This window comes from Caretta caretta, chromosome 13, assembly GCF_965140235.1.
Source record: "Caretta caretta isolate rCarCar2 chromosome 13, rCarCar1.hap1, whole genome shotgun sequence".
NCBI lineage: Eukaryota > Metazoa > Chordata > Testudines > Cheloniidae > Caretta > Caretta caretta.
Genome location: NC_134218.1, coordinates 16,164,851 through 16,187,267, shown reverse-complemented (window position 1 = coordinate 16,187,267; position 22,417 = coordinate 16,164,851). Strand labels below are relative to the sequence as shown.

At 42.2% G+C, this 22,417-nt stretch overlaps 1 protein-coding gene across 5 annotated transcripts in view; it reads left to right on the top strand.

The window, feature by feature from the left end:
* Positions 1–22,417, top strand: part of BCAS4 (breast carcinoma amplified sequence 4) — a 60,264-nt gene that overhangs the window by 6,231 nt on the left and 31,616 nt on the right. For 4 of the 5 annotated variants that reach the window (XM_048819530.2, XM_048819531.2, XM_048819532.2 and 1 more), the window contains exons 2-4: positions 5,409–5,480; positions 15,488–15,589; positions 17,455–17,589. In XM_048819530.2, the coding sequence (XP_048675487.1) occupies positions 5,409–5,480; positions 15,488–15,589; positions 17,455–17,589 (309 nt within the window). The remainder of the gene's footprint in view (positions 1–5,408; positions 5,481–15,487; positions 15,590–17,454; positions 17,590–22,417) is intronic. The other variant, XM_048819534.2, reaches the window with a different exon arrangement.

Here is a 22,417-nt window from a genome sequence, read left to right as displayed (position 1 = left end):
TGTAGATAGGGCCATGCGATATTAATGGGAGTTATGCACTTAAATCTTTCCTACTGTGCTTTGAAAATGCAGGGTGCCTCTCTCATGAATCAAGTTATTAGCTTATGAGGAGAGAAAGCTTTTGCTGCTGGCAGTGCTGCAAGGCTGTGGAATGGTAAAGCTCCATTCTGTAATCTTGTATATCTTCCTCAAAATTCCCTCCTGAATTTGGATTCCATGATCTTTATTACTGGTGGCACTTTCTCAAGTGGATAAAAAACAGCTTGGTTTCCAGACACCAGGTTAAGCCTGTAAGTGCTGAGACTTAGAAAATTTCTGCCCTGACTTGTAAACTGAGCAAATCTGATCATTAAATAAATTGATGAGGAAAAAGTATTTAGAGCATTCAAGATGCTGTTATTGTATTATTTTATATATTATATGTTTATATTGCAGTAATACCTAGAGGCCTTGATCAGAATCAGGACCCCTTTGTCCTACGTGCTGTACAAGCACAGAAGACGACATCGTTTCAGGCCCAAAGTAAAGTGTTTGCCACCTAAGAAGGCAAGCAATATACAGAGGGTGAAGGAGGGATGCAATCAAACATACGGGCTTATGTGTACATTTGCTTTTTATATATAAATACGTAAATATTGTTTGTCTCCAACTGCCTCTAGATGTCATTAGCCAGCTGGCTACTTGTCTCCTTTGTACAGGCACTCTTCTGACTGTTGCTGAGGCTTTCTAAAGATAGCCAAATTTCCTTCCATTCTTCCTTCCTGTTACAGTGCTTGGTCTATGGAGGAGGTGGAAACTCTAGGGACAAGGTTAAGCATATCAAAGACCTATAAAAAATAGGGATATTTGCATTTCATTTATTGTGGCCTTTAAACTTTAGCCTTCCCTTCAAAGCAATAACATCTTAAGAATAAAGCAATTGTAGAACCTACAAGATGCATCTAACAAAAGAAACACGTGATCTTATTAGTAGCACGAGTACTGCTTGTTTTCCCTGGCCTTGCTTGCCAAATGCTTATCTTCTGTTGTCATGCAATGTCATGGGGTCTGGTCTTCTTCCTGTTGAAGTCCTTGGCAAAACTTCCACTGATGCCAATGGGAGGGGAATCAGAGCCCTTAGAAAGTAAGCTAAAGTAGGGATTCTGTCTCTCCTTTGCCAGGCCTGTTTATGGTGTTGTATGAGCAATACACTTATTTCATAGAATTGTGGAAACGTAAGGCTGGAAGAGACCTAACAAGTCATTATGTCCAGCCTATGCTGAGGCAGGACCAGATAAACCTAGATCATGCCTGACAGATGTTTGTCCAACCTGTTCTTAAAAACCTACAATGATGAGGATTCCGCAACCTCCCTTGGAAGTCTATTCCAGAACTTAATTATCCCTACAATTAGAAAGTTTTTCCTAATATCTAACCTAAATCTCCCTTGCTGCAGATTAAGCCCATTACTTCTTGTCCTACCTTCAATTGTTCTCCATGTCTACTGATCACAGTCTTCTTTATAATAGCCCTTAACATATCTGAAGATTGTTATCAGGTCCTCTCTCAGTTGTCTTTTCTCAGACTAAACATGCTCAGGTTTTTTTTTTTTAAACCTTGCCTCATTGGTTAGTGAAATAAAACTAATAAGTTTTTGGCGGAACTTCATATACAATATCTGACCAAGAATCCACACCACTCAGTAAATGGTACATATATATTTCCTGTGCAAACACACACTGCATCCAGTCCCCCCTCTGGTAATATTGCCATGGCTGAGTTCTTTTGCCAAAGCTTTGGTCTCACCAGCTAGGTAGATGTATGAGTCTTAGATTCCTTTCATAAACTTGAGCAGGTGCCTGAGATGTCTCCTACTGGTTTAGTACCACAGACTCACTGTGTGCTCTAAGGCAAGTCATTCTGCTACTCTGTGGCTCAGTTTAACCATCTGTAAAATGGAGGTGGTGTTTGAAGCTTAATTTCTTAATGTTTGCAAAGTGTGAAATGTCACTGAGGTGCAAAATATTAGCACTTTTAATACGTGTGTTTGCAGGTTAAATTGATCTTGTTCCATTTGTGCAGCTTATTGTGGTGTTGCTGCTCTTGTGAAAACAGATGTCCGGTAACGGATTATGTCCTGCCTCCATGTGTTTGGTGCCTTGTTCTGCTCCTCCCCTCCACCCATTTTGTGATTTCATGGTTTTCCCTTCCTGGCCTCTGAGTGTTGCTCTCCTGAACTTTTCCCCTCCTACTCCTCCTTAGCTGCTGTTGCTGCCCTTGCATTCCATCCAGACTGCGTTCTCTTCCCTTAGCCACTGATCCGCTCCTGCCTTCTGTAGTAATCTTGCTGTAGCTGCGTAAAGACATCTCATTAGTTCACGGGTTCTCAGATGGGGGGGGGAGGGTCATGACACCCTATCCTTTCCTTGTTGCTAAATTGGAGGGGTCCTGCTATAGAATAGGTTGAGAAATACTGCAATAGTATTTATTTGCTTTATTAATTATGTCTTTTGCGATAGTGCCTAGGAACCCCAGCCATGGGAAGTGAATTTACCTTACACACTTTTAGTTTTTAGTGTGAATGGGGTCAAAATCTTTAATCCAGAGTGTGTTGTAATTTTCTGCTGCTAAGATTATACAGTTGACCTTTTCTCTTTGGCTCATCCACATGTGCAGCGAGCGAGCTGGTGCTGCCTAAATATCATCCTCACTCCATAAGAAGCAAGTTTCCTATCCATGTCTGGATATCACTCAAACTATTCATTCACAAGTATTTTAAACAATGTGAATCTTTGTTCACTGGGGTGAAATGCAGATACCCCCTTCCTTCCCAACCCTTGGGGTTTAGGAGGCGATAGAATCCAGTCCCTACAACCTGCAAGAAGGCTGTAGTCTGGAATAGTGGCCACAGTTTACAAGGAGGGTTGTTCCACCGAATGCATGTAGTCCTGTGGTCTCTCCTTGGGCTACTTCCAGTGGCAGCCCTTCCCCGAGTACTGAGAATGCAGAGTTGATGTTTGTGCAGTGCTTGTCTTTCCTTTCTTCCTCTCCCCCACGCTTCTGGCATTAGGCTTTCCCCCTTCCTTCCGTGTAATCTTATCACTGTTGGTGCAGGACTTGTCTCCTCTGCAACTCCTGACATCTGGAACAGACTCCCTGCCTCACTGTGCTGCTGTGACTGTTTCACTATCAATCTCAACTGCAAATTGCTTTTATGCTTCTGAAGTCCTTTGACCCTTTGCTGGGATATTGAGTCTAACTATGTGAAGTATTTCGATTGTATTGTTTGTACAAATGACACTTTGCAAAGTAAAACTGGATGATGAATTGCACGGCATGGAACCCACCTTCAGTCCATTCAAAACATAGCCTCCAAGATCATCTTCCTTGCCTATTTCCTTGACCACATCACACCCTTTCATTGGCACCTGCTCCTCCACTGTATCAAGTTCAAGCTACTGTATTTTATTCTATTAATAAAAACAAAGTTTGTACTCCACCAAGCCGTGCATAAGCCCTCACTAAGAAACGTCATTGTTATTACCCCATCCCTCCTCCTCCAACCCCCTCTCTTCCATCTTGTACCTTTCCTTTATTATGTAACATCTGATATTAGCATGTAAGTTCCCTGGGACAGGGATTTTCTTAACTGTATTGGGAGGCACTGGTACCCTGCTGAGTGCTGTATTGATATCTACCCAATCTGAAGCGCATTTTGGCAACTTAGATTCATCTTCTTTTATCCAGGCAAAATAATAGTAAATTTAGGATAAAAGCTGAACAAATCATTGTTAGTATGAGTTGGAATGATGAAGGACCTTACTTAGACACCTTTACTCTTGTTTCTCTCTTTAGTTGGCTTTCTCAATGAACATTTAAGCAAACTAACCTTAACAAATGGGATAATTTCCCTTTGATCTGTAAAACTTTCTTCAGATGCAGTATTTTCATGCTGTGGATTGTGTGGGGAGAGCTGAGGCCAAGTTAGAAATCACGTGTTCACTGCATGTCCCAGTCAGAGGCAGAAGGTTGGATCCAGGATTCAAAAACTGATTAAAGTTGAGGGACAAATTATACTGTAAATATACCTTTTCTGTTTACAATCTCTCTATTTTTAATATCCCAATGATTTAATTTATTTTTGAAAATATGACCAGAATGAATTTTCAGGCTATGGATAGTTCTGTCTGCCTTATAGGTCACACCACTTTACTGAGATCTTCTATTATCACAGTTTTTTACTGCCCGATTTCCTATAAATAGCAACAATTCGGCAGGTTTCCTGTCTCTCTGCAAACAGAGGGTATGTTGAAGGTCTTTGCTTCAGACAGCCACACGTGCAACTCTTCTGTTGAGATTTGCAGTATTTCTGAATTTTTGCTTCATCCTTGATAAATTTATGAGAAAACAGTAAAGCGACCCTCCCGAAAAATTTATTCCAAGAATTTTTGGCTTTTCTTCAAGTGAGTTGTGCATTAATATATTCAAAGTGTTTTTTTCTAGGTATGTTGTAGGTCTTTTAATGGATTTAAAAAAAAATTCTGTCAGTAAAAATAATATGGGCTATAACAGGTGTTTTGAGTTTTAAATCACACTTTGGTATTATTTGTATCCAAGTGTTAGTGGTGGTTTTGGAATGGAGTGATTTATTCTCTCTTTGAAACACAGGCAGAGCTTTTAAACAGTAAGGGCTGTTCCTGCAACAAGCCATCTCTGGGTGAACTGCCATTAAAATCAAGTGGGGTGATACAGAGAACTTATTGCAGGTTCAGGACCTTAAAACACCTATTACATGTGCAATGGAGACATCTTAGATAGTGGTGTACCCAGAAGATACCAGGCTTGGAAGAGAATCTGGCTGATTGCAGTGTTGCCAGCTCTTATGTCATTATCTCAAGTCTTTTTATTTTTGGAGCTTTTCATGAAGCCCCAGTTCCTGGAATCTTGTTATATAAGAGATCTTACTTTTTTTTTTATAAATGAAATTCCAGGTAAGTATCAGGCCCTCCTGACTGAGGAAGTAAGTTTTTGAAAACATGAAACCCAAAAGCTCAAAAAGTGGATTATAAAAAGAACCTAAAATTATTTAAAATCTCATGATTTTTAGAACAATCCCATAATTTTGGGCACCCAACTCATGATTTTTGAACTCTTGGATTTGGCTATACTGTGGTTGCTTGAAAATTCCTCAGGTTGACCTAGATTCTGTATTTCCGAGCAGGAAAGAACGATGTACCATATCTTATGGATAACCTGAAATCAAAACACTTCCTTCCATTCCCAGATTTAGCTTTTGACAAATAAACATACTTTTGATCAAAACAGGATTTGGCTCACATTGTTGTTCATTCTGAGAAGGCTGCGCTGCCTTTAATTCACAGAAGCAACTAAATACATACGTACGTACATATAATATATTTGTTTTTCAGGTAAAAGAAGTGGAAGAAACCATAGAAGAAATGTTAATACGGCTGGATGAGTTCTGTGGCATGACTGATGTGGTATGTGTTTAGCTTATAACTCTGATTCATCCCTACTGACACTATTATCAGCTCTCTCCAGTAGGTTTCTGAGGAGGCCATGTTGGTAGTGATTTGAAACCATGCAGTTCAAACAGGGCAGCAGTCAGCAGTGGGGAGGGGAAAAAAACACACACAAGTATTTCCTGAGGCAGCCATCTTGATAACTCTTCCCTCCCCTGAGATGGTTTTATTACACAAAGCAGTGACGGTTGAGCCACAAGGTGGCAGTCTCGTGCACTAATATTTAAGACCCTAGAATGGAGCACTATATTTAACTTTCACAAGCTCCATACAGTTCACTGTACAGGCATCTAGGAGATCTCCTGATCTGCTGTTCTTTGTACACGTGAAAGCGCAACACGCATAACTTTTACTTTTTTTTTTTTTTTTAGTCCTTTCCCCAGCTTGGTTAGTATCATGCTATATTTTCCCCTCTAGATATAGTAAAATAAACTCTAATGACATACCGGAGAATTGAATGGGTTTTTTTCAGAAGACTTTATTTCTCTTGGGAAGCTTCCCTTTATTTAAGAGGAGTTTTATGGAAAATTCTTCAAAGACTCCATGCTCTAGTAGTGTCTCAATATTTGGATCACTTCCAGGGCGTGGTACCAGGCTGGCTCATGTGGGCATCATTTGCATCATTTATTTAATATTATTACTTTTTGCATTGTGGTAGCAGCTAGAGGCCCGGAGGCCTGGTTTTGTGCTAGGTGCTGCACAGACATAACAAAACCAATCCCTGCTCCAAAGAGCTTGCTGTCCACGTGTAAGGTGAGAGACAACAGGGATGGGTGCAACAGACAAACTGGGGGAGCGCAAGGTAACACAGGGGTGATTATGCTTGTGTGATGAGCAGCAGTTGTACCATACAAGCTCCCCAGTGATTGTCATTCCCTAATCATTTGTGATGAACTTGTGAACAGCAGGAGAGTGGATGAGATACAGTTGGACCAAGGAACGATATTGCTTTGCTGCTCTGTGGTCTCCTACACAGAGAGATCCAGCTGCATGCAGGCTAATTGGAGGTGGTGTTCACGATAAAGAAAATGTCATTTTTCAGACAACTTTACCTCTTCCTTCCTCCCCCTAATGTGGAAGAGTTCAAACTGGCTAGGGCAATCCAAAGCTACAGCGTGCGTCTTCCTTACACATTAGAGGGTAGGACACTATTTCAGGGGTTCTCTTACAGTTTCATAGTGTGGACCATGTCTGAATAGAGGGATTGTCTTCCTTCCTGTTCCCTAATATGCACACCATCTCCCCATCTGTTAGCAGCCACACACATTCCTCCTCCCTACTCACTTGCACTACTGCATACATCCCTGTGGCAATTACATCAGTTGTTTACATGGGAAAGCGATATTGAGTAAGTATTAAATGTACCTGCTGGTGTTTTTATATCAAATGAAATGAAGGACAACCAAAGAAATAGTCCATCTCTCATCTGGATTTGTCCTATGGGGGATTTTCATTAAAGCTTCTGTAAGCATTGGGTCCTTCTGCCTGTTGGTCAGGAGCACACCTGACGCTGTTGGCTGCATCCTGTAGGAAATCATAGCTTCCTCAGGTGAGGGGTCTGTGAGCTTTCAGAGCTCCCATGAGACTTTCTGTCTTTCCAACCTCCTCTACAGCAAACACTAACCTAGTTTCCATGTTTCATCTTTGCTTTACTCATGAAAACATTTTTCCACAACCTGCAGGCTATGAATAATTAGCTTGTATACAGATGATTGACCTTATCTGGGAATATCAAAGAGCACTTCATGTGCTGGTTTTGTGCCTTGCAATGCAGTACCTGCAGTGACAGGTTCCTTGCAACTGCACATTAAACGGTGTCTGAGAATCTGATATCATGTAATCTTTGGATTGACTCCAACTTTTGTATTTAACAATAATTTGGCCTTTTGACATGCCAACAAGAGGCAAGGGGAATTTTTTGTGTGTTTCAATCAGGTGTTCCATAAAGCATTTACATAAGGGTAATTTTTTTTTCTGCTTTGAGCATGCTGCTTGTCCTCACCAGTAAGTGCTCTTGACACACAGGTTCTAATAATAAAGTAGTACGAGGCGTGGATCCAGCCATAGGAAGACGTAGTGTATGAGAGCTTCCATCTTCGGACCACAGATGGTGTACCTTGGGAGGTATAGTACTTTAACCAAGAAAATGGAACTCTTCTGTTTATCTGTAGAACAGGTAACATGGGCAGAGCACCGTTCTCATAACAACATTTTTGGTGGCCTGAGAGTGTGGCCAGTCTCTCTATCCTTGCCTCCTGTGGCCCTTCAGCGAGAACCTGCCTCAGGGATGGTGGGTCGGGAACTCGCCGGACACCTGTGGAGTCCTAGGCTCCCGGTGCCCTGGCCAAGCAGGAGCGGGAGAGCTGCCCTGGGGAGCATCCCAACAACCAAACACCATCGCCGCCTCCGGCGCTGTGCACACTAGCCCCACGTGTCTCCAGAGGTGCTACCTGGAGCCCCTGAGGAGGCTGCGTGGTACAGGGCACCGATCCCTGCTGGCAGTGACAGCACAAACACCAATGCAGCACATCTCGCTGCCATTGGTAACAGCTATTTAAGAGCAACAGCTGGGTGCTGCAGGGAGAGGCTGCCACTTTGTGGCCCCCCCCCCGCTCCCCCACCAATCTCCACCCATGCTTCGGAGGCTGTCGTGGCAGCAAAAACAATCTGCTGGTGGCCGCAGTTGAGAAACGCACATTTCATTGTTCTTCAGCTCTGCCTTGAACACATCGCGGTGGAGGGTTAGACAGTGTTTGGCCTCCCTCGGAGACTGCCAGCATGGGTGCCAATTGTGGAGCTGTTTTTTCAAATGTAGCACATGGACTTGGACCCAGCAAATTAATTTCACAAAAGCCACTAATTTCACAGCCAGCCAAGTATAGTTAACAAGTTCTGAGCTGGTCCAGATTTGAATTAGTGAAATGTTGATATCCTATAAACAATCTAATTCTACTCTTTTCATTTTCTTCTTCTCATTGCTGGGGTCTTTATACTTGCTGCTCTTCTCTCCTCTTAAAAACAACCCCTCTGCCCCACTACCTACTAGCTTAGTCAGATGTGAAAATTCACAACTTTGCTCTGATTTCTAATCCTTGAAGGGAATGCATGGACACCTGGACATCTCTGCTGGTGTAATCTCTTGTAATGGGATATTTCCCATCAAGTAGAATATCTATTACGGTCCTCCAGAGCTGGATAATCTTTCCTAGAAATAAAGTACAGACACTGAGATGTCAGCACATGGGAGGCTCTGAAAGCAGAATACCCCAAAAGGGATGTGAGATGTTATAGCTGTATCTTTTCTCTATTTTATTGCACCCACTTGTCTTTTTAGACCAGTGATACTCTGAAGAGCCACTTGTAGCTTCTGAGCCTCAGTCTGTGTGTCTCTTGCAGCTCTGCAGCACATGATATTAAAACACTGTGTGATATAATTATTAACCAGTCTAAACTATTAACCAATCAGGATGCTTTTACTATGTTATTAACCAATGGTAGAACACTTGGTCAGTCATTTTGCTGTGAGAATAATATATGTAAGTATATATAAAAAAAATAAATGAAACGAATTCACACGACTGTGGCTCTTTTGGGTAATGATGATTGCTAATTTGGCTGCGGAACCACTGAGATCTGAGTATCACTGGTTTAGACAGCTCTGTGCTGTGTTTAACCCTTCGTACATGACAATGGCCACAGAAAGTGTTATATTAAAAAATAAAGTGAATAAATCATGAATGGCATGATGCACTTGAAGATTTTTGGATCAGGCTTAGGCTTAGAGGAGATTTCAGTGCTGTCTTAGCTTATGTGCTACTGAAGGTAGTTTTGTCCCTCATTGGGTACAAATCCTGAGTTCTTCACAGAGCTCTTCTTGCACACAGCTTTGCATTTTGTTCAAATTTCATTTGACTTTGTTCTCCACCCCACCCATTTCTAAGGATGCAGACTCCCATCGTTAATTCTTTTGTCTTTCTCATTGTATGCATTGGTTCAGTATTGCATTACAGTCCACAGCAAACATTATCTTTAGGTGTATTTGTCTAACTGTATACCAGATCCATCTAGCTAATAAATATCAAGAGTTCTATAATATGTTTTCAGTTGAGGTAAGAGGTTTTGTTTATTGTGTGTAATCTCTGAGGATCTTGGCTTCTGTTTTTCAATAAATGACACCACAGTAAAGCATGTGCTAAAATTCTATAACTAAAGATTCGTAAGACAGAAATCTTATTTCACCATTTCAATTGTGTTTTCATTGTTGAATTGTGATGAATTTGTTTTTTAATGAGCATATTAAGCACACAACTGTGCACTCACAATTTGTGTCTAAAGTGCTCAGGCCATTACCATGATGTTACCCAAAATTTTGTGAGATCGTGTGCAATTGGCTAATTGTGCATAGCTGCACACAATCACCTGGTTTAGCAGCACAGCAGTGGTAACTCTGCATGCAAATTAGGTGTGTGATTCAAAGACTCTAGGCATGAATTTGAGGTAGGCTTGAATTCCAGCTAGAATCTTGCTGGCATGGTGTTGGTTTTTAACCTATAAAACCTAGATGTTTTGGAACCTGGTTATGTGACAGATTCCCCGCTCCAACAACATCCTGCCCTCTCCCCCTCCCCCCCCCCCCCCGCCCCAGCCCCCGACCTACTGCCACATTTGAAATGTCAGGCTGGAATGTCCTTGATCTAAAAGAAAGGAAGTCCATTCTTTCTGTGTTTCTTTGTTAGGGTGGGGGCAACTTCTTTCAGAACTCACTCCCCTCATTGATCTTTCCAAACCTGCATTTGCTAACCTTTGCGGCAACATTTCCAAGCCCACCTTTGCTCTCTGATTTTTCCAGCAATTTGGGAGAAAGTAAACTGAGGGCTGAAGTGGCTATGTTTATGGACAGTCCGTTTTGTGTTATTTTGTGTGTTTTAACCCACGGGTTGGGTGCCCAGAGCAGAGGACGGCAACCTACAGATATATCTTCTAATTTCAAATAAATACATCTCTGGGATTACCAGATTTTGGACATATTCTTTGACTTCCAGTTATTGTTCCAGCCACACACATGGATTCTGTTGTGTTGAATATCACTTCGTTTATTAACTCTAAGTTTGTTTAAAAATATTAATATATCAAAAATCTATCCATGTTTAATTGGCACCATTTAAATTCCAGTGTGTGCTTTGGTTCTAAGGTTCTGCCGTTGGCACCGTTCTTATTTAACTGATGCTGCTAGAACTCTACTGCATGTTTTGGTTCTAAGGCTTTGACCTTGATACATAAGGCTCTTCCCTTCAAGGATGCCATTTTATGTGCAGCATTAGGTTTTGCTGTGTCTGGATATCTGTCCTACTTGGAGCTTGCATGCCATTTCTGGCTTGTGTTTTAGGTCTCCGTTATTACTCGGTTTACTCTCTATGTTAGGCTTTTGCTCTCAGTCTGTTCCCTCCCTGAGATTAGTCTTGCTGACTCGAATCGTTGTTAAACAAAGCTCAAAATGTTTTAATCTTCCAAGTTAACATAGCAAAGCTCAGTAATGGGAATGCAGATTTTCCCCAGGGACCATTGTGCTCTGGTACTTGTGCTGAGCACCCAGTTTAATCTTCAATAAGGTAAAGTATAACAAATTGCATGAAGGGGAAATTAATCTTGTTTTATCGTGTGGAATTTCCAAACCACTCATGCTTTCTCTGGTTGGAAAAAGGTTACTATACCAAGAGAAGTACTTCCCTTCTTTGTTATGGGCTGACTCCTCTTGAACTCTTCTGTCGCTGTGGTTCTGCAGACTGCTGCAGAATGACTCTTCTTGAATCATATTTGCATATCATTTCCTTTCATCACTGACTGCTTGCTGGAAAATTTGCTCTCCTGCATCTTGTACTAGTGGTTTGTTTTTGCCCTCAAAGACAATTTAGATTTTATTCCATGGCTGCTTTGACCTTGCTGTAGCGATAATTTTTACCCTCACTGTACATGGTCTGAATAACTTCTTAGTTGTTTTGGCTACCTCCCCAAACTGTGTTTGTGTGTATTGTAGTTATCTAGTGGTAGGCTCTCTGAGTGGTTTCTCCCCAGCTCCTTTTTAACCAACACTGGAAAGCACTGTTTGCTGCCTTATCTTGGATAATATGAGGGTCAAGCAAATTAAATGACTTACCCCAAACTTGTCACCAATCAGTGTTTTGTAAATATTGTGTAGCAGAGTGTTCTATCTGCCCCTGGCCTAAAGGGCACTAACCAAACGATTCCCAGGCTCCTCTGTATTAACTGTCTCATTCTGTATTTTTGTTTAACAGAAATACCTTTCTTTTAAAAAGGGAAATGAGAGAATCTGGTTCCCTTTTGAGGGGATCTCACTGTCTGAGCTGGTTTTCTGTCAGATATAATGTGCACAATATGTTCTTATCCAAGTGTGTACATATGGGTGCGTGTGTGGATGCATACCATCATACCAGACCAAATGGTAAGACATCGCACGCATAAGTGTTTATCCATACAAGGAAACGTCTTGATTTTAATTTGTCCACGTTACAAGTTGTGCCAGTATAACTATTTTGTTAAATCACACCCTTCACCAAAATAGTTACACTTAAAAGTTTTTCCAGTGTCCATCACCTCAGAAAGCACTGTGTAAGTTCCTTTCCTGTAGGCACGTTTAAATTGGGTTCTCAAGGAAAAGGGAAAATCTCAAAATGCACAGCAAACCCAGGGTCTGCAGGGTCAGCCAGCACAGCTTCATTCCCTTTTCACCTCAGCTGAAAGACCCCAATTCCAGTCTAGTCAGTTCCAATAAAACCTTGTTTGCCAGTGGTCTGAAAAGGGCCTGGGGGAGGAAAATATCCTCAGCCTCTGGGACAAAACGGCTGCCAGAAAATGCCTCTGGGGAAGGCTTCCCTGAGCTCCCAGAGTGAGGCAATTATAATTCTTGGCAGAGCCGTGACAGCCCACGGGTTATGTAAACCCTCCTCTGCTCCATCCCACTTAGGCCCAACAAGATTCCTTATATAAGTAGATCCAGATGCCCTCTTTGTTCCTTTGGTTCACGTGTTGCCACTGTGCGCCATTTATCTAATCTCATTGTTTGCTTGGGTGCTTTGCTGTTTTGTTTTTGTTAAATTAAGGCCTGAAGTTAACTGGAATTTCTTTAACACTCATATTCACTTAAAAGAAGCCACTTCTTTGCTGGATAGAAGTTAAAGCCTCTTGGAGAGAGTCCCATCAGGAGCCCTCTTCCACAGCACTGTTTCCTTTTGAATGAATGGCTTTGCAGCAGTTGTTTGGGGTGTCACTTGTTGTGTAAGGGCCCCTTATTTTTTGGTTCCTTTGCTGCTACCTTTGATGCTTCCATTGTTAATAATTTAGGAGGGGAGAAGTCAGCAGAAGCAGAGAAGCACTAATTACAGCCTCTTCACTGCTACTGTACAGTCTTTCTGGAAGTGCTTGCAATCTTTTTTATGGCAGAACCCGTTAGCACACAGAGAGGGGCAGGTTTGCTCGGATACTTTAAAATGAAACAAGCATCATACTTTTAAGAATATGCTGCTGCCTATACAAACCTCCACACTCTACTGGCTCAATCCAGCAGTCCTTACTTAGGCAAAACTCCCACTGATGACAGTTCGAGGTGCGGGGGGCTCTGCCTGAGTAAGGATGCAGGGTCAGGTCCCTAATCTGCATAATAATAAAAGTGATTTGGCGCAGTGTACAATTTTGTAGAGTCATGTTCTAATATACTAGTCAGAAGTCATCATACATTAGATCTTAGAAGTGGAGAGCAGTAGGAATAGCTAAAAGAGAAGGAGTACCTGTGGCACCTTAGAGACTAATCAATTTATTTGAGCATGAGCTTTCGTGAGCTACAGCTCACTGCATCCGATGAAGTGAGCTGTAGCTCACGAAAGCTCATGCTCAAATAAATTGGTTAGTCTCTAAGGTGCCACAAGTACTCCTTTTCTTTTTGCAAAGACAGACTAACACGGCTGTTACTCTGAAACTTGTAGGAATAGCTGTTTCTCAATTCCTTCCTTATCCCTCACTTTATTTTGTATTCTCTGTTCTGCTTGCGGGCCCAAAATTGGAGGACAGGTATGGTATCTGACTAGTTCTCAATAAGCTAATCGCTTAAGGCTGTTTATATACCACTAACTTCACACTTCACAGAACTCCAAATAAGGATCAGACATTTATATAGATGATGCCTCCAAAAAACTTGAAAATGGTTAGGCCTCTGGTGTGCTGATATCACTGCTGATCATGATGGCCAATATGACGTCGTTTTCTTGTACTCCCCATCTCTCTGTATCCAGTTGCTGTCTCTTATCTTTCATACTTAGACAGTAAGGTCTTTGTAACCAGGGTCTGTCTCTTGCGTTTGTACAGCACCTAGCACAATGGGGTCCTGATCTCTGGCTGAGTCTCCTCAGCCCTACAGTAATACAAATAATGTTAATACAAACACCCACAGTTCCCATTAGATAATATAAAAATGTATGTAAGGGGTATAAACCCTCCTGCTTCAGGTCACAAATTACCACTAACTTGACAGGAGTTAGGAAGGAACTTCCTCTGTGCAGATTATGCCATCATTGTGCATGATGGATATTCTCACTTCTTTAAAACATCTGATACAGCTAGGGTGACTAGATGTCCCATTTTTAAAGGGACGGTCCCGGTTTTTGGGACTTTTTCTTATATAGGTGCCTATTACCCCCTACTCCCTGTCCCGTTTTATCGCAGTTGCTATCTGGTAACCCTAGATATAGCCCACTGTTACAGACAAAATACTGTACTAGATGGACCACAGGTCTGATTCAGGATGACAGTTCCTACATTTCTGTGCTTTGTGCCTGTCTACAGCACAAATCGAACAATGTTAGTTAAGTGTAAACTGTCTCTGCCTTTCTTATTGGATTTGATGACAGCTAAGGCATGGTCTACACTAGAAAATTAGGTCAGTTTACGTTTGTCAGGGGTGTGACAAATCCACCCCCCTGAGCGGTTTAGATAAACTGACCTAACTCCCTGTGTACACAGCGCTAGGTCAGTGGAAGACCTACCGCCTCTCAGGGAGGTGGATTACCTACACCAGTTGGAGAACTCCTCCTGTCATCGTAGGTAGTGTCTGCACTGAAGCAATGCAGTGGCACGGCGTTTTAATTGTACACAAGCTCTAAAAATCAACCTTTTTTTTTTTTCCCCCCATCGGCTACCAGGGCTGATAGCTGTAGGCTAAACTACAGGCTATCCTTATCAAAAACTGTTTGAAATTGTATTCCTCCCAATATGAATCAATTCCTCTCTGATCAAATCAAAGTCAGGGGATGGAAGGAAAATAAATACATTTTTAACCATTGTTAGTTGTATTGACAGCAGAACTGCTGAACGGAAAATGAAAAGCTCTTTTGAGAAAAGATTTGTGGGGAAGTAGTTTGGGTCTAGTTGTTAGACTGGGAGGAGGCAAGGGCTTGCACTCAGGATCATGGGTTCTACTCCTGGCTCTTCCACTGACTCCCTGAATGACTTAGGAAAGTCATATAACTTCAGTTTCCTCATTTGTATCCTGGGTAGAACACTAGCTGTTTCAATGGGGTGTTTTGTAATTTGCCTAATTAATCACAGAATCATAGAAATGTTGGGCTGGAACAATCGCCAATAGGTCATCAAGCCCAGCACCCTGCGGAGAACCAGGACCAAATAAACCTAGAGTCCCAGACTATCCCTGACAGGTGTTTGTCCAACCTATTCTTAAAAACCTCCCTTGGAAGCCTATTCTAAAACTTAACTACCCTTAGAGGTAGAAAGTTTTTCCTAATATCTAACCTAAATCTCCCTTGCTGCAGATTAAGCCCATTATGTCTTGGCCTACTAATGCTTGTGCTTTGAAACGGTCAGGTGAAAGTTGCTGTTGAGGTGCTGTGTATTTATCACGATGATGCTTTCTGCTGTGAGATACTTTGTTTTCTGTGCAGATTAGAAGCGATACATCCCAGATCCTGGACGAGACCATTCCACTCATTAAAGCCAAGGTGGTAGAAATGAACAACATCTATGCCAAAGTTGATAAATTAGAGGTTTGTTGCATTGAGTTTTGCGTTCGGGGAAATGTGCTTCTGAGGTTGCCCTCTCTCTGGATTTGTGCGGAGTGCTCACATATTTGCAACTAATTTTGTTCCCTTTGGCTGTATGTTTTTTGTTTGCTTGTTTGTTTTAAAACAGTGGGACTCTTGCCTAAAATATAGCACTTGTGTAAGTGCTTGTGGGATTGGGGCCTTAAAGAATAATTTATTTTTCTGATTCACCAACTCTGAGTATTAGATATAAGGTATTCATAATGATCAGGGTCTTGGTGACTTGTAGGGAGATTTATGCCATGGTGTTTACTGTTTTAAAAAAAAGAAAGTCAGGTCTCATGTCCATCAGTTTCAGCTTGTTGATAATAGTCTTGTGTAACTGTGTAAAAGATATCTCTGTGCTCCCCTCTTCAGCAGCATTTTAGTGTTTGCTGTATCCTGAATGAGGGAAGCCAGTACGACTCACTAAAATGATGTCCTCACCATATTTAGTAAGCAGTATATTAAAATTACAGTGTCAGCTCAGGGCAAGGTTGCCTCTGGGATGAATATAATTAAAACATGACAAGATAAATCACATAATGTTTAATATCATTTTTAACTGACTCGGAGAAGTGGAAGAAGCTAAATGTTCATGGCATCAATTCTAGGTGGGCATTTCTCAAGCTTTGAGCTCAGCCCCTTTACAAAGTAGCAAAATAACTCTCCCTGTCCCTGTCACCGATCTGTTGAATAAGGTGGTGTCGTTTGTACAAGATTTATTTTCAGACTAGAGCTACTCTTCAAAGCCTTGATTCAGCAAAGTACAAAGTGGGTTCTATAGAAAGATAAAGTAAGAGAGTACCTGCTGCAGAGAGCTCACAATTAAGACAGTCCTATAAACTCTGCCTTGTAGCAATTTGTGTGTACATGGGAGAGTATTACAGTGGAATCTGGGTTTTAGTGATCACTCTATTGTGAACATTTGGATACATGGATCAGTTTTTTTCCAAAAGCCAGTTCCAATGTGTGTCTGAAGCTTGTGCTGACCAGTGAGGGGCATTCAGCTGAAAGGATCATATGGGAAGTGATGTATTATTTTATTTGATGTTTACAAAGGTAGAAAAGAATTTCGCACCTTTGAGTGTCACTCAGCTGCAGGTAAAAAAAAAAAAAGTTAGTGGGAGCTATTTTTATCCTGGCTGCCCTGACTTGGCATTCTAGGATGTCTAGCGGGACTCGTGCCGTCCTTGCGAGATGGAGACTCCGTTTCTCTGCTTGTGATTGATTTGGCGTGTCACTGTTCTGTGGATCTGAACCTGGTGATCGTTCAGCTAGAACACTCCAGTGCCCAACTCTTCTTACAACAGGGCTCAACAAGAAGTCAGAGGATGTCATAGGCCAGAAGTTCAGATACCTCTGTCTAGTCACTAAGACTAATAATAATTTTGCTTCTGCTGTTTTCTACCCACAACCAATTATGAGTGCAAATGAGTTTAGTCTTCTAGCCACCCAGTTTTTAGGTGCAAGCAAATAGTGTAGTTGGATGTCTGTGGTCAGATTTTCAGCCAGTGTGCAAGTGCTCATCTAGTCTGTGTGCAAACAAGGAGCAAAATTGTGCATTTGAGGTGTATTGAAAAAAATGGCACTAAATCATTTGCCCCCGTGAGTAATTACTCATCTTACTGGTTATAGGTGGAAAATTAGAGTCCAGGTTTGAAAATGCATCCCGTTTGCGACTCCTATTAATAATAGTGCATTCTGGTATCTTGCTGAAGCCATTGATTTGACTCTGGATCAGTAGCCAGGATAGTATTGAAAACCAGTGTGCAGATGCTGGTAATTCTCATTAGATTTTTTTCTGTCCCCCCCCCCCCCCCCCACAGGCATTTGTTAAAATGGTTGGACGCCATGTCTCTTTTCTAGAAGAACAAGTGCTTCAAGCCGAGGGGAACCACAACACTGTGTCTCACGCTGTTCGCAAACTACTTCAGTCTGCAGCTATACCTTCTTTTAAAAATGTAAGTGTTTGAAAGCTATTTATAGCACATGGGGAAAGTGATGTAACAAATACTCCTCCCTCCTACTACCAGCGTGGGCCTAGACAATAGGTTTGATATTTCTGGGAAGTGTTGTAAACATTACACTGGATAATTGATTGTAACTAACCAGTGCAAGAGAAGAATATTATTTCTTGTAGTGAAAGTGAGTAGCTAAGAAGTCCTTTTCTAAGCTGTTATGTGGTGTTGCTGTGGGTTAAATAGCTTTTGTGTTAAATCTGAGAGATGTCCACATTTGGTGGGGGGATGAATGGAACAATTCCCCTGTGTGTGTGCACACACATATATTGTTTGTAGAATCTGTACATCATCTTGGGATGAAAGATGCTCTATAAGCATCTTGTGTTGAAATTACATCCTCTCCATAGACTTGTCATCTTCTGTGAACCAGCACTACAGGGGGATGAGGCACATGCTCTTTGCCGGTGGATTTCAGTGATATTTACTGACAACAGAGGAATGTTGAGACTCAGGACGCTGGATTTCCTTTCCAGATTCTGGAAGGAATTGTGCTGTAGTGGGCACCCTCTTCTCTCCTCCCCTCCAAACCTGTCTCTGGGCCAGTGCTGTCTTGTTCCTCTCTTTTCCTCTTCCCCCTCCAGCTCCTCATCCCAGTCTCCTCCCCTAGCTAGTTCCAGTCTTCATCCTTCTCCCCCTGCTCGTTATCCAATTCTCACTTCCTGCCCCGCACCACCACCACCACTCTAGCGCCCAGTCTCCTTCCCCTGGGTCTATATCACAGTCTCCTTGCCCAGCTAGTTCCAGTCTCTATCCTCTCTGGCTCCTCATTTGATCTGTCCTCCCATGCCCCGCACGCTCTCAGTCCCTCCCTATCCCAGTTCCCTCCCTCCAGCATCCAGTCTCCTTGTCAGCCTGTCCCAGTATCCCCTGCCCTCCCAGTCTTCCTCCATCAGGCTCCTTGTCCTAATCTGCTCAGTCTACCTCTCCTTGTGGTCCAGTTTGTATCCTCAGCAGAAAAGCTGCTTCCTCCTCCTTCTCCATGCTGCCTGTGTGTCAGCCAGGTCAGCACTGAGAGCACAAGAGGGACAATCTGCCGGCTTTCAGTTTCTGGGCTCAGTGCCGCAGCAGCCCCTGGCAGCTGCAGTAACAGGGAAAGTCCTGCTTACCCCCTGCCATGTTGGGATGGAGCATGCCCAATCGTGCTGTGGGAATGGCATGTACCCAGTCCGGTCAGCACATAGGAGCTCTCAGGGGACAGAGCATGCCAAATTCTAACGACTGAACTGTGATTGTTCAGAGGATTATAACTTGATCAGATTCTCACGGGAACATCCCTGACACCAGCATGACCCCCCAGCCAAATTTCAAATCCCTCCTCCAAAGCATGGAGGCACAAGAGCTTCTCAATGGTTCTAAGCATTTTTTTTTGAACATGGGCAAAGCAACGTCTTTTGCTTTGATTTCATTTGCTGAAATGGCCAAACCGTTTTTGCTATTATTTTCCACACAAAAAATAATTTCAGCCTGATGCAGATAACCAGCCTGGAAAATTTCTGTCCGAATGGTTAAAATTTGGTAAAGTTTTAAGCAACTGGCAACAGGTTCTTATAATGGGAAGTGTTGGGCAACCTTAACTATAGGTGACACTGTCAGCTCCACCTATAACAATAATAATGATGATGATGATGATATTAGTGGTAGGGAAACATGAACTTTCAGCGCAATATACATATCTGGGAAAACACTGAGGTTCTCTCTTTCTGCATCCAGAAGTCGAACTGGGCTGGGTCATGGCGAACTTGTTCTTTTATCTGGGCACTTTTTAAAAAAATGAAAGCATACACTAAATGAAAAGTCCCTAGCTCTCTCGTGGTTGCAAAGACTTTCAAAATATGAAGTGAGTGTAACTGATATAGTGATACCTGCTTGAGTTTGCAGACAGCGTGGAACAACAGCTTTGAGAACCGCCCGGTTTATTTCAGATGGGTTGTTAACTCTGAATCCTAATGTCAGTAATTGACGTCTGTATAAAATAAATAACTTTGATTGAAGCATGCAGGAAAGGATAGGGACCGTCTTACTATGAAGATGAGCTGTCAGTGGAGTCTTGTTTTGGTGTCTCAAGTGGGAATTTCAGAGAGTACCACTTTTTTTTCCATTTCGACCCTTGTCTGAAACGCAAGGCTCCAAACTGCCACTTCCCTTTTCCTGCACTTTGGCAGCTTCCCGTATCACCCCACACCTTCCAATGGTTCATCACTCCCTCTCCTTCATTCTGAAAGATCCCATTGCAGTGCCTCAGCAAATTCGGCAGTTCTCTGTGCTGGGGGGCCTGTTGTCACTAAATGACAACTGTGCATGGTCTGGGATTACCACCTCCCCCTTCCCCCCCATGCCCACACTGAGTGAGACTTGAATCTTGAGCAGCTAAGGCACAAGAGGGGAGCATCCTGAGTGGCTGAATCCTGTGATGAGACTTTCAAGGATAGCAAAGGTGGGATCCTGCAACGTGGGTGGGTGTCACAGGCAGGTTTAACGTGTTTGGCTGGTTCTGAAATGGCAGGCTGCCTAGACTTTGACCCAGGAAGAAAAAGAGCGGGAGTTGCACTGACTACATTTTTCTAAAATGAAATCAGGCTTTTCCTCTTTCTCTGGGCTGGAATAGACGGTGCATTCCACCTATTGTTTCCCTGCTTTTAAATTAAATATACACACTGAAAAGTGCAAGGAAAATCTCATTCTCGTTCTTTGTTACTCTATCCCAAGGTGCAGCTGCAGAAACAGAGTTTTGGTTCCTCCATGCATACTATTAGTTTAGGCTCTCCCATCCAGGACTGGTACCATTCACTGCATGGCAACTTGTTAAGTTGTTGGTCTTTTGCATCTGTGGTTCTGCATTTTGGGCATTGAGTGGTTAGTTTCATAGTTGTCTATTCAGGGCCTTGTTGAGCAAAGTGTAAAATCTGTGGTAGAAATGGGCACTGATACAGTTCTCTCCTCATGTTAGGAACATGTAGGGGGTTGTTGGAGAGGAAGGGCAGCATGGCTAGCCAGGAAATGGATGGAGACTTGCTGACGTATTCTGCGCCCGCCCTCCCCCCGAAATGTGATAGAACTTCTTAATTTCATGCATATTATTGTCAGCACTTTACAATGTAACTTGCACTGCACCGGGGTGATGCTAGTAACTGTGGGAAAACAGAGCTTCTGTATAGGTAGTAGGAGAGTGGGAGATAGAGATTCCTCTCCATTTTTATAGGGATTTTATGGGCCCCATCACCATATTATTTGAGCCCTTCACAAATATTAATGAATTTATCCTCTCAGCATCAGTGTTGCATAGAGAGGTCTCACTTTCCCTATTTCATAGGCTAGGAACTGATGCATAGAGAGGTTAAGTAATTTTCCCAAGAATATACTGGCACAGCTGGAAATTGAGCCCAGGTGTTTGGCGTTCCAGTCTAGTGCCTTAAGCATAAGATTATCCTCCTTCTTCAGGAACAGGGACCTGTGTCTGGGTTGGAGCTGGAGGATGAAAGTAACAGCTGGGAGATAAGAATTTGTACCCAAGTTCTTTATAGGTGGGAAGTATGGGCAATCTGGGTTCTTGCCTGTATGGCATGTAAGAACTCTTCAGGTGTGTTGCTCTGGCCCCGCTGAACTGTTAAGCATCTCTATCACCATAATGACAGATTTCAGAGTAACAGCCGTGTTAGTCTGTATTCGCAAAAAGAAAAGGAGTACTTGTGGCACCTTAGAGACTAACCAATTTATTTGAGCATGAGCTTTCGTGAGCTACAGCTCACTTCATCGGATGCATACCGTGGAAACTACAGCAGACTTTATATACACACAGAGATCATGGTATTGTTTCATGATCTCTGTGTGTATATAAAGTCTGCTGCAGTTTCCACGGTACGCATCCGATGAAGTGAGCTGTAGCTCACGAAAGCTCATGCTCAAATAAATTGGTTAGTCTCTAAGGTGCCACAAGTACTCCTTCTATCACCATAAGCTGAAAAGCTCTACAAGGACAGAGCTCTGGTCATACGGTTAGGAGCAGTAGGTGTTTGACTGCATACTAGTTTTTGTTACTGTTTTACAGGATTTATTATAATCCTTCCCTCTAAGCAGGATGAATATAGAAGCTGCTTCTTTATTTTTGCTTTATGAACCTTCAGAAAAACAATCTGAAGCCATTTGTTTGTGACCCTAAGTATTTGTATGGAGTATTGAAATCCTATTGAATTTTCAGAATTGCTAAAGCAGAGATCAGTTGTTCCTTGCAGACTTCTGTAGCTTCAGAGCTTTTTATTACTCTAAATTTCAGTCCTGTATGTGCAGGTTCTTCTCAGTGAATAGCAGTATAGTATCTCCGATGGCTATGTCAAAAATGGAGTTAAATTTGCTCCATTTTCTTTTCTTCTTCTATCATGTTATCTGGGTGTATATGTGCAATCTCTCTCTCTCACACAGTGTAGGAAATAGTTTTGCTAGTGATTTCAGAGAGTGTTAAAACACTCCCAAAATTTTGAGCACTCTTATCTGAACAGTACTCTTAGTTCTTTGTGTTTCCCATTCCTTTTTTTTCCCCGCTTCTTTAAACTGTCCATTACGTATAATTTTCAATAGTTCTCCATTTAGCAATTTATAGAACATATCTTGCAGGCAACCGTGTAAACAATTTTACACCAATTGTAAATATGCATTGCTGTACAAAACTGACAGATTACAAAATATAATGTCACACCGAAAGAGATCACTCGGAAATTGCAAAGCAAAAGAAATGCCTTCTCCTGTGAAGTCCATATACTCTGCAGAAGAAAAA